Raw genomic sequence first — 12,472 nt, forward strand, 5'->3', positions numbered from 1 at the left:
GTAGCGTTTTTGATCCGAATTCTCCCTCGGAAAGGCCGCTATTTGCGCTCGCGGCTTGGTGTGCTTGGAACCAATCGCCGAACGGGCCCGAGACAGCCCGACGTTCAGCGTTCACACGTAGTGCGGGAATGGCCGTAGGAGAGAGGTGAAGGTCATGGAGGGTTTTCGGTGGTGGTTGATGGTTATGGTGCCGTTGGGAATGGCAGTGATGCGATGTTTGCGGGATTGAGTTGTGAAGGTAAAGGTCGTGGCTGTTGGCGTTGTTGTTGTTGTCTGAAGGTTGGAGCATGGTTGTAGTTGGTGACGATGGCTGGCGTGGTGGTTAAGGTGGTTGTTGTGTGATGGCGGTTGAGACGTGGTTGGTTCAAAATAAAGATAGAACAGAAAAAATGGCTATCTCAAAGCGTCGCAGCCCGGATGAATCACATAAAATCCATCTATACAACGGGTTTGGGCTAACTACACATGTACTTATGAAGATACCTCACCTGAGGGTCCTGAATGGTGCTTTGCGAATTTCCACAGACGTAACAATATATGTATATATATATATATATATATATATATATATATATATATATATATATATATATATGTTCATGTCTGTGACTTTATTTGTATTTTTTACTTGTATTTAATAATATTTCCATATATTCATATATCAATTAATGGGAAATGTCTTGGAGGGTTAAAAATTTCTATGCACAATATTTTTTTTGCTGGAAGTACAGAAGGATCAAATGCATGTATCTATTCAGAATGACCAAGAGTAACAAGGAAAGAGAATGAGAAGTCAATGACAATGAGTGGACGACCATTCACGGGGAGACCAGACGAGGTGGGGAAAAACTATTATCACACCCTTAATTAATTTATTTGTATGCAGCCTATGGTTGCTTGGCTGCATCATTTTCTATGGGTGTGCAGCTGTGCTGCTGTTGCAGTGCCCCTGTTACCAGTAAGCTGGAACTTATTTTGCCAACCTTTGAAGGATGACAGGCTGAGTCAAACCTACCTGGTGTTAATTCAACAACCTGACAGGGGCTTGAACTCAAGACCATAGGATCATAAGCCAGCAACCTTAACTGTTTTGCCAAACACCAGGCCTATCCCACCCTGAAGGTCGTTAATGAGCTGTCTGGATTTTTTGTGATAATCCAGTCATGGTATACCAATTCTCCTGGAACTAACTCGACTTATTGAAGCTTGGAATCTCAATCCTTAATACTGCTGCCATATGCTCGAGTTTAACCCTCAACCTCTCATATGCCAGTCCAGTGCCCCACCGAAGCCATTGCTCTACCCAATACTCATAACAGTAAAAAAAACTGCCAACCTTTATGTTTTTAAAAATAGAAGTGTGTGCAATAAGTTAGAAACAATATTTTCTTATTTCTGTACACTTATATTGCAGAAATAGATTTTTTTTTTAAACGATTGTCGTTTCTTGGAGTGTTGTGAGTACCTGATTCTGATAATTTGATGAACTCCCCTCATAGGGCAAATACAGTAATAAATATGGGCATCAAAATAGGTGTAATATAACTCCACATTCTAAAAAATACATTTTAAGGAAAATAAGTGCTTTGAATAAGAATTCCATCGCAAAGCTTGCCAATGCTACTTTTGATCTTTTGCACAGATGTTTTGGAAAGTTGAGTCAAGGTCATGCTGCATTTTGATCAAAATTCCTCACCACAGTCCAAGCTTTGGAATTAGAAACGGGAAAACAAAGCATTCAAAGTTCTGACATCTCAAATGCTGATAACTTTAAGAGTCAATAAAGTGCCACATGGACTTTTCCACTGTCACAACATGGCTGCTTTATCAGTAAATCACTAATATTGAGATTGGATGTAATGACTTTAATAACAAAATAGGCATGTACATCAAAATCAGAGTGGTGGCAGGAGGTATTTTCAAGCTGTAACTACCGTCATGAGCCTCCAAGTAAATTCAAAGCTAAAAAGTGTTTCCAAAAATATTTGAAATGTCATCACATGACATTGATAAAGGCAGCAGGTGGTGTACAGCTGAAAGAGGGAGGCGTATTAGGCCAGTTGCTAATACAGGGTCAATTACTACTTATTTAACCACATTCCATTGCAATTATTCCCACCTTATGGTTGGGGAAGGTTTTTGGCCAAAATCTTTCCAAACCTGCTGGCCAGGCTGGACGTTCCACTGAAGATGGCAGGAATTTTGAGTTTGTTCATAGTGCCGGTGATAACTCACCAACTCTTCATGAAAGACACCGTGGGATCTTCAACGTCCACTATCTATGGCTCGCAGATGGGACATCTAGTTTAACGTCCATCCGAGGGATGGTGCACAAGAGATGCAATGTCCTTTGTCTGCAAATCACCAACCCAAGAGTTTATAGTCGGATCGGGAATCAAACCTAGACTATACTGTATACCTCAAAGACAAATGTACGACTTCTGCACCATTCTCTCGGATGAAATGGTGTTGCTGGATAATACTCCATAAATGTTGCTCACAGTTCAAGCAGTTATAGGTCTGTACTCAACGAACTTTAATTTCATTTTAAAACATGCATCCTCATTTACTCAAATGAGTGAATTGAGAATTGTTTATCAATCCAGATGTTTGCCTTCATGAGAATGAGGAACTCATTTGCTTGCAAAAATTTGATAATATTGTCGCGTCATAGGAGTCTGTTTTTTTTTTTCTGGGTTTTTTTGTATACCTTGTAAAGGCTCGTATGAGAGCTAACACACAACACACAGCAAGGGGGGCATGAGACAAGAGGGGTGGGAGTGGGAAGGACAAAACAGTGGGGAACAGAGACATTAGATCTGTGGAAGGGAGAGGGATGGGACGGGGAACACGGGGTATACAAGATGGACATTGCAGGGACTTTCAGGAAGGAAAGCAGGGAATTTGAAGGAGGTGGGTTTGGGGTGGATTAGCAGGGGTAGAAAAGATCGAGGATTTGGATGGGGGAAAAAAAGAGGTGGTGGTGAACAGCTGTTTTGAAGGCCCAGAGGGAAGAATGGGATTGAACAGAGTGAGGGAGTTTATTCCAAAGGCGGGAAAAAAGAGGAAAGAAACACAGGTCTGTTAATACAGACCACTCTGAGCTGGAAGTCTAAGACCTCCGTGGATGCCGAACCGACGTTTCATGCTACTATCCTGCATTCTTATAATTACCTACAAGTTTATTATCCCACAAGGATCGTTCATTTAAAGCCGAAACTGATGTTGATTCATCCATACGTGGGAGGCAAAATTGGCAGGAAGATGCTTCTTAAAATTAAAATGTTAATTCACAAAAATGATTTTGAGCTGGGGATAATGAGACAACAGTACTCAGATGATTCTGGCACATGGAGACAGACGAATGGAGAAGGTAAGACATGAAAAACTGAACTTATGTACAAGAACTTCCTTCATCCAAAGCTTGATGGAGTACTGCTCTCCCATCTGGGCTGGCTACCCTGCCTCACACCCTGTTTAGCTTGACCCTGTGGAAATAAAGGTCTTCAGTCGGAGGACCTATCGCTTTGCCATCACAGACAGGTCAGTAGTATCTCTGTCTTCTATCGCCTCCTTTCTGGTCTTGCACGCTCTGCTCTTTCCGTGCTTTGCCCCCCCCCCAGGTTTCTGCACGGCTCACACGGTCCCACTCAATCCCCTTTTGGTGAAACTACCTAAATCCAGGATCATTGTTTTCCTCCACTGATTTGTTCCTCTTTTTCCCCACCTGTGGAACCAACTTCCACATCCTCTTCAACCTCATTCTTTCTTCCAAGTCTTCAAGACAGCTGTTCATCACCATCTCAGATAATCCCCAATCCAAAACCATGATATTTTCTGCCCTCTTTAACCTCACCCCAATCCCCCCTCCTTCCAAACATATAGTTTTCCCTCTTTGGAGTTTCCTTCTGTATCCATATTGTCCACCCCATGCACCCTCTCCTATCCCTCATTCCTCCTCACATCCATTCTTTGTCCAAATCTCTCTCTGTCTTGGCCTTCAACTCTGCTGCTCGTGTTTCCCCCTCTCAATACTGTTCCTTTTGCTTGTTTTGTGTCCTGTTTTGTCCTGATCTGTTCAGTGCACAAGCCTCGACTATGTATACAAAAGACCAGAGGAGACAGTATAATAAATAAATAACCCGCTTATGGTGCTAAAATACCAGACTCGTACAACAAATGGGAACATAGGTGATGGCTTGAGGCAGGAGAGAGTTGGTTGCACGCAGGTCGCTGTGATACAGGGTGACATGTGGCTCAGTTCCGAGAATGACGATGAGGAACAGTGAGGCCAGGATACGAGGGGATGGCAATGAGAGGAAATGTTGCTGGGGACTCTTCAGAAGGTCCTAATCAGAGTGATAACACAGAGAGAGGTGCTGACCTCTTCTTGTCCAAAGCTCAACTGCCATGCACAATTGCAGCCACAATCCTCATTACCTCAGGAACTGCTTTCATGGATGGCGGCTCCTATAATTGGCCACCCCAGATCTGTGGGTGGAGCCATCTTCTGGGCCTCTCCATCCTATAGGACCGCCCTCACCTGAAGCTTTTCGCCCCTCTCAGGGGCTCTACAACTCGCCATGGGGGTTTTAAAGAATGTAACCCCCCCAACCCCCCAGGCAAAAATAGCATTCATTTCCTGGAGTAATTATCTGCAGACTACTGTCGTAGGACCTGTTACCAACTAGAGTATATGAAAGTACTACTCTCATATACTGTAGTTCTACCTGTAGTATTTTTGTCGGGGCCCCACAAACGGCAAAGCCCTCCTGTATATACTTAAACAACTGCACAGGGTATCGTGTTCAATGAACTCTCTCGTTGGGGATGGAAAATAACAACACAAAGAAGAAAATAAATTGAAGGGGTGAAAATAGAGGAGAAAAGGGATTGGAGATTTGGAGCATAGGATGGTAAGGGGGATCTTGGATGGATGATCCTCCTCATGCCATCAGGTATATAAAGCTGCCAAAGCAATTACATTGATTGGTGAGGAGTCGCTATCCAGGACAGGTCGCTACTCTGGCACAGGATACTCAACTGGCTCACTCCCAGCAAGCTGGTACTCATTTTGTCGACCTCAGAAGGATGACAAGCTGAGTCAACCTGTCTGGTGTTATTTTGGCACAGACAGGGTTTGAACTCAGCAATTTAAGATCCTAAGGCAACTACCTTAACTGTTAAGCCAACATAAAGCTTATAAGGCCTGGGGAGCACAGGTGGGTAAAAAAATAATGTGGCAAGATGAGATATCGAAACATTAAGGCAAATATTCTATAAAATATTTTGGATGTGACTCCAGCCATGTTTCGACAATATTCCATGTTTACCTTTATAGACAAAGAATTACATGACAGGTGAGTAATACCTTAACAGCAACCAGCAGTTTCTCATGCTCAGGACTCAGGTTGAAACACTCGGCCAGAAACACCTTGCCAAATGCACCCTCACCCAACTCGCTCACCAGCTGGATGTCTCTACGTTTGATGTGCTGAACCACTGCAGAACACAAGTCTTACTCAAACGCCGGATAACATCACTCGGTCATTCGACCAACCCACCATTAATCATACCAGTCATCCTTTCACCCAAGTCAGTGAAACACTGGTTATGCAAAACTTTGGCAAACTATACTCCATCCAGAGTATAATGAAAAACTTGTGTTAATCATGAAGGCCAGTGTCAATATGTATAGGCAAACATGTAGAACAATGGATGGAATCAACAGAACGAAAAAGGATTAATGCAGTAGGCAATACCTCTTTTGCTCCCATGAAGGACTAATGCCACAAATGTCAGCTTCTCCTTGCTTCCCACGGCTATTGGCATACTTTGATCAATGTTCTGTTGATTCCATCCATTGTTCACACTCATTCAGTTTTCTTTTAAGCACAATGAATATCATCAGATCATGAACCATGCTCTATACAGAGCGTCAGTGCTGCCGAAATAGTTTATGTGGCTAGGTTTACAATTATGGATGCGTCGCCACTCCAAGACAGGAAGTCATGACAGGATTTTGGAACTTAGCCAGCTAATTTTGTTAAATCCCCCTCCCCCCCCCCCCCAAAATGGGATGCTGATTCGCAAAGAAGCTAAGTCCTACAAGCTAAGGTAAACTGTGGAGGTTGTTCCACTCACAAACTCCAGGCTGGTTCAGCAGACTTTCATCCTGGCGGAAATATTGGGGGTTCTCAATGACTGGGATTCGAGTCAGGCCAATGAGAACCGAGTCTGGCGTTGGTTCGGGGGGCACGTTAGGAAGTTGGGGTGTGTGCTGCACTGGACTCGACGGCTCCTCCTCCCCCAGAATCTTACAAGCACCTGCAGATACAGGAGGAGAACAGAAGGAAGTTATCAAACTCTCTACATAACACATGGTTAGAGAACGCAAAGCTTTGTAATTATAGGTACTTGAAAATGATGAGGTAGCCAACATTGTTATCATGTATAATACAGTACCGTATACTCCAAACCTCCAAACAGAAGGAAAAAAAAACCCATCATGAGTTAGGAAGATCATGTTACACATTTGTTGGTGGTAAAATTCCCTGTTGAAAACACCCGTAAGCGACATACACGATATTGAGTAACACTGGACTGTCTTCCATAATATCTTCAGAGGCCTGCTACGACATCCTAAAGTAGAATTTGATGCAGGTTTTAAAAAAGATGCATTTCCAGGATGTTCAATTTACTGCAGTGAGAAAACAGGAGAATTTGTGAGGGGGTAACATGTGGCATCAGGTGATGGTAATAGTTGTGAAGAGTTTAAATATTCAAACATCTATGGCCAAAGCAAATATTATGATAAACCTATGAGATGATGACCAGTGGAAGTAGATATGGTGGTTGGTGGTGGGGTGGTAGTTTGGGAGGTAGGGTGGTGGTAGTTTGGGAGGTAGGGGTGGTGGTAGCAGGGTAGAGTAATGAGATAGTTACCTCCTCCACCAAAGGTGAAGGAGGTTATGTTTTCACCCCTCTCTGTCTGTTTGTTTGTTAATTCCCAGAATCCTTCGGATTTCGGTAATTATGTTGGTCGGTTGTGTGTGTGTGTGTGTCTGTCTGTCTGTCTGTCTGTTTGTTTGTGTGTTTGTTTACCCTGTTGTAGTCATGCCGTTTCAGCGATCATGACCAAACTGGGTACAGACGTCGGCCATGGTCCAACTTAGACACTTGTCGTTTTTGGTGAATCTAGATCAAAGGTCAAGGTCACCGAAAAACTGAAATTCTTATTTTCGCAATAACGCCCGCTAAAATGGTCGTATCGACTTCAAACCAAATCCAAAATGTGCATCTTCCAATTCTGCATCCGACCATATGTCTCATTGGGGTGTCACACCAACAACCATCTTAGCGGTCGGGGGTCGAATGTCGGGCGGGGGGGGGGAGGGGTCGGGTCAAAAATTTCAAATTGTGATAAAAACGCCATTTCAAGTCCGATTGACTTCCAAGTTATGATCATGACCAAACTAAGTGCTATAGCTCATTAAACAAGTAGCACTATCAACTTTATAAGAACCGAATTGATTTCCAGGTTTTTGTTTTTTCAGAGATCATGGAGAAATGATAAAGTTATTCCGGCAATTCCTTGCTCAACGAGCAATTTCATTTGTTTGTTTGTTTGTTTGTTTGTTTGTGTACAGGATATCTCAAAAAGTTGCGGATGGATCCGGATGAAATTTTGTGGACAGGTTTGATGTGTGACAAGGAAGGGTTGTTTCGATTTTGGTGAAGATCCGAATCTCGATCTGGATACGAGAATTATTTAATTTTTAAAGTGATCCTTCACCATTGAGAGATAAGGCCAAAAACGATATCGTACTGAAAAGATATGATATTTCAAAAATGTATTGGGCCTGATACGTTCTCGTGGATCAGGCATAATGTGGTGGAGGTATGCACTCTACCGAGTGCCCTTCTAGCTTTGAAAATGTATTTCTCCAAAGACGGAAGGAGAACTCGATAAGAATAAAATTCTCGGAAATGGAACAACAAAAGCTGATATATAATCGCAGGTTCTTGTCCTTCCAGACGTTTTAGGTTGCAACCTTCTAATTGCAAGCCAACCAAAAAGGTTGATATCAAACTCTGGGTCTACAAATGGGAGTGAGCAAAGTGAACCATAAGAGCCATTGCATCGATGACCTGACAGATAATGACTGAGATCTGCCCGGTGCAAAAGAGACGGAGAGAAATGGACAAGGGCAGATAGTGCGATAAGTCTCTGGAGGGAGCACATGTGCACTAATGGGTTCTGACAGCAACAATAACTGCCAATCACTTGCTCAATTTTTGCACTTCCTCGTTTGCCGCATTCCCAGTTCTCACAGACGAGGTCAAATCGCCTTTTCTGGTATACCCTTAGGATAGGACCAGGGTGTGGGTTAATTCCCCAACTTTTATGATTTATGACTTGCAATACCGGTTCCACTAAGCGGTCTGACAATACATATTTACATACAGAGGATTAGTGTCCTCACCCCCACCCTGAACCAAGGAGGCTATGATTAAAATAAATAATTTTTTAACCACCAAAAACCTTCCCATGAACCCTGTGAGTACTGTCAGAGGGAGGATATCTGGCTGGGAAGTTGTCAGGAGTGCGATACTCGAGGCACCAGTGCTGGGACCATTATTAGTCCCCCAACCGGTTTCGCTGGAGGGACGATAGGTTTTTGCTCTCCGTCCGTCCGTCCCACCGATGGTTTTTCAGACTTTTTCCCATACCCTTTCTGAAACTTGGTACAAGGCTTTATTATGATTATTAACAGAACAAGTTCGAGTTTCATTCAGGGCATTCCATCAATTCTTCACTGAGTTATGTCTTTTTGGATTTAGAAAATATCACATCGGTAGGGGACATGTATTGCAAAGCAGTTGTCACTCTTATTACCTCCACCACCAAAGGTGAAGGAGGTTATGTTTTCACCCCCTTTCTGTCTGTTTGACTGTGTGCAGGATATCTCAAAAAGTTGTGGACGTGTTCGGTGTGTGAGAAGGACGAATTGCTTCAATTTTAGTGAAGATCCGAATCCGGATCTGGATGTGAGAATTATTTAATTTTTAAAGTGATTCTTCACCATTGAGAGATTGGGCCAAAAACAATACATTGCCTGATGTTTCAAAAATGTATTGATTGGGCCCGACACGTTCTCGTAGATCAGGCATTACGTGGCGGAGGTACAGTTTGTGCCCTACCGAGTGCCCTTCTCGTTATTCATGATTTACATCAACAATTTGGATCGTGAGATTACGAGTCGACGTTTTAAATTTGCAGATGACACAAAGCTTGGAGGTAAGGTGGATAGCAGAGATTGGGGGGGGGGGGGATGACCAGATTCAGAAAAGTCTGGATACCTTAATAGATTCGGCAAAATATTTGCAGATGAAGTTCAACATAAAAAAAATGTCAGGTGCTCGAGATGGGAAAATATAATTACATAATGCAAGGGGCAGTCTTCGAGTGCATCACAGAGAAGAACTAGAACGGGCACTCATAGAGCGCATACCTTCGCCGCCACTACTTTTTTTGTTCTTGGTATGAGTGTGGGGAACTGGTTTCATATGAATGGTCTTATGACACAAACCACATATCTATAATGTCATGACCCCCCCCCCCGACTTTTGGGGGCTACGGACTAAACAACAATCAACTCACGTCGTTTTGGCGAGTCTTCACTCGCAAGCTCGGTGAATACAACGTTTCAACAAGAGAAGGTAATCTCGTTTGATGCTGGTTTCATGCACATCGAATAAGAATTGACTGAGTTATGCCGAAAACCGCATATTTTTCAAGGGCGTGACCCCCCCCCGACATTTTACCCCAACCGGTGACATGTGTTTTGACGTCATTGTGTCACAAGATTGGGCATTAAATTCTGAACATTTTGGTGCTGGGTTCATGTAAAGCGGACAAGAATTGACCGCGTTATGACAAAAACTGCATATTTTTCAAGGTCGTGACCCCCCTGACCTTTGACCCCTAACCGGTAACAAGAGTATGGGCGTCATTGTGTCATATTGCATATCACAAGACGAGGCGTTGAATTCTGAACATTTTGGCGTTAGTTGCATGCAAATTGAATAAAAATTGACCGTGTTATCGTAAAAAGACGATTTTGACCTTTTCGTGACGTTGACCTTGACCTTTGACTCGAACGATCCCAAAATCTAATCGAATGCTTCCTGGCTAATAACCAATCATCCCACCAAATTTCATGCAATTCGGTTTAATACTTTTTGAGTTATATGAATCACAAGATTACAAATAAATAAATAAATACACACCGACCAAAACATAACCTTTCGCAGAATGCGAAGGTAATGATCTGGAGATTGCAATAGATATGGGGGGGGGGGGAATGCAGATAGCACCGTGCCAGGAAGCTATAGGTAAAGCTAATTGGATTTTAGGTTGTATTTGTAGGTGGGGGGGGGATTATAAATCAAAGCAGGTAGTGTTAACACTACACAGGAATTCAGTGAAGTCCCATCTAGTAGACAGTTTTGATCACCATGTCTGAGGAAGGACTTAGCTGCCCAAGAGAGGGTTCAGTGAAGAGCGACTAGATTTATTTCAGGCCTACCTGGAGGAAGCTACGAGAAATGGCTTAAGGAGACGGAGCTTTTTTGTATGCAAAGCCGAGGCTTGTGGAGGAGCGAGAGCACAGAACGGATCAGCACACAGACAGAGAGAAATATAATTTTTGATGTAAAGTGCAACTCTGCCGCCGGGATGGGGTTGAAGCCTACTATTCATGAGCTTACCCACCAAGATGTGGTTGAAGCAACTCCACTGGCAGGACAGGGATCAAGACTTCATACATTAGAAAGGAGGTGATTATGAGTAGATCTGATAGAGATGTTTACGATAATGAAGAGTATTGACAAAATAAGTGCAGAAGAGTTTCTCAGCAGAATTTACACTGACCAGACTGGAAGCCACAGTTTCAGGGTAAAGAGGAGGAGGGTTAAGGTTAGGAGGGTAATAAGGCAGGGGTCTTTTTCTCAGAGATTATTTCATGTTTGAAATGGTCTCCCTGGAAAAGTAGTGGCAACAGAAACAGGAGATACATTTTAATTTTAATTTTAATTAGATATGTACCGAGAAGTATTGGGGATATAGGGATACATGGGAAATGGAAGGAATGGTGGGTAGCTGGGTGATTGTATACCTGTGTCATGATTGCGATGTCTGTGACAGGATCTCATAAAAAGATGAATGTGCTGTCTTCATTCCCCACCTTAAAACCATGTTCTCTCCTCATCCTCCCACCCCTACTCCCCCAAACCACTAAGCACCCACCCCTCCAAAAAACAATACACAATAGTAGAATTATAGATAATAAAAAGGTTTTTGTTATCTTTTCCTAGGAAGAGTAAGAAAAGCAGGCAAAAGTACCCACCCCCAGTGTCCCATTAAAAACTGCATGTGAAGTGGGTCATTTTAAAAGTCAAAGGTCATTACGATTCCAGGATCACTACTTTTGACTGGTACCACCAGGTGAGCCAGGGGTATTGCCCTTATTTTTTATGTAAAGCAGTGATTTTGGCTTACTTCCAAGTAGATGGAAGGTAACATATAGAGCAAAGGATATGGGGAACAGAGCCGAAAGAGGATGTGCAAGAGTACAAGACGCGGGAGTGGAGCACGGAGGGTTCTTGCTTCAGTCAGTATGTGGGGGCCAGGATTAACAAGCAGCACCGGCCCCACCGACCTGTTGTGAGGTGTGCAGGAGTCCGTACTGTCCCCATATATCTCTATCTGTCCTCTTCTCATCTTACTTGCCAATCACTTTGCTCCTCTGTTCCGCATTGGATTCATGACTTCGGTTTACTGCAGAGTGATGTCACTGTTAAGGTTCTGAAGGCAGGATTGTTGCATGTGGAATAATTTCGGAAAGCATAGTGCTATGAATAATTGTTGTGCATTTATGCCACTTGATTGTTTTGTGTCCTTGTAAATACAGTAAAGCGTTAAATATTGTGCGGGTTACATTCCTGGAAAATGCTGACAGTTAAAACTGTGATAGTTCAATTTAGGATGGTAATAAGGAGATTAGGTTTCCGGGACACCAGAAAATATAGAGGAAGGTCAGCAACAGCCAACAATAAACATATCACAATTGAAATAAACACAAATCAGCTTTGGGATGAAGTGTTCTGCTGCTGTTGAAGCAGATCAAACATTCAAAGCAGATTAAACGTGGCCCTTCCCTGTTGTAATTTGTCGAAAGCACCAATATATATATATATATATCTCTCTCTCTCTCTCTCTCTCTCTCTCTCTCTCTCTCTCTCTCTCTCTCTCTCTCTCTCTCTCTCTCTCTCTCTCTCTCTCTCTCTCTCTCTCTCTCTCTGTCTCTGTGTCTCTGTCTCTGTCTCTGTCTCTGTCTCTGTCTCTGTCTCTGTCTCTGTCTCTGTCTCTGTCTCTGTCTCTGTCTCTGTCTCTGTCTCTCTCAGTCTC

General features: G+C 43.0%; 1 protein-coding gene across 1 annotated transcript in view; it reads right to left on the reverse strand.

The window, feature by feature from the left end:
• LOC147015253 (NT-3 growth factor receptor-like) overlaps positions 1–12,472 on the reverse strand; it is a 116,759-nt gene that overhangs the window by 20,271 nt on the left and 84,016 nt on the right. The window contains exons 12-13 of the mRNA XM_085849833.1: positions 6,145–6,327; positions 5,372–5,502 (exon numbers count right to left, since the gene is read on the reverse strand). Of these exons, the coding sequence (XP_085705959.1) occupies positions 5,372–5,502; positions 6,145–6,327 (314 nt within the window). The remainder of the gene's footprint in view (positions 1–5,371; positions 5,503–6,144; positions 6,328–12,472) is intronic.

Source organism: Eptatretus burgeri, chromosome 12 (genome assembly GCF_056783735.1).
Source record: "Eptatretus burgeri isolate ZD-2024b chromosome 12, Ebu_testis_v1, whole genome shotgun sequence".
NCBI classification, from domain to species: Eukaryota; Metazoa; Chordata; class Myxini; order Myxiniformes; family Myxinidae; genus Eptatretus; species Eptatretus burgeri.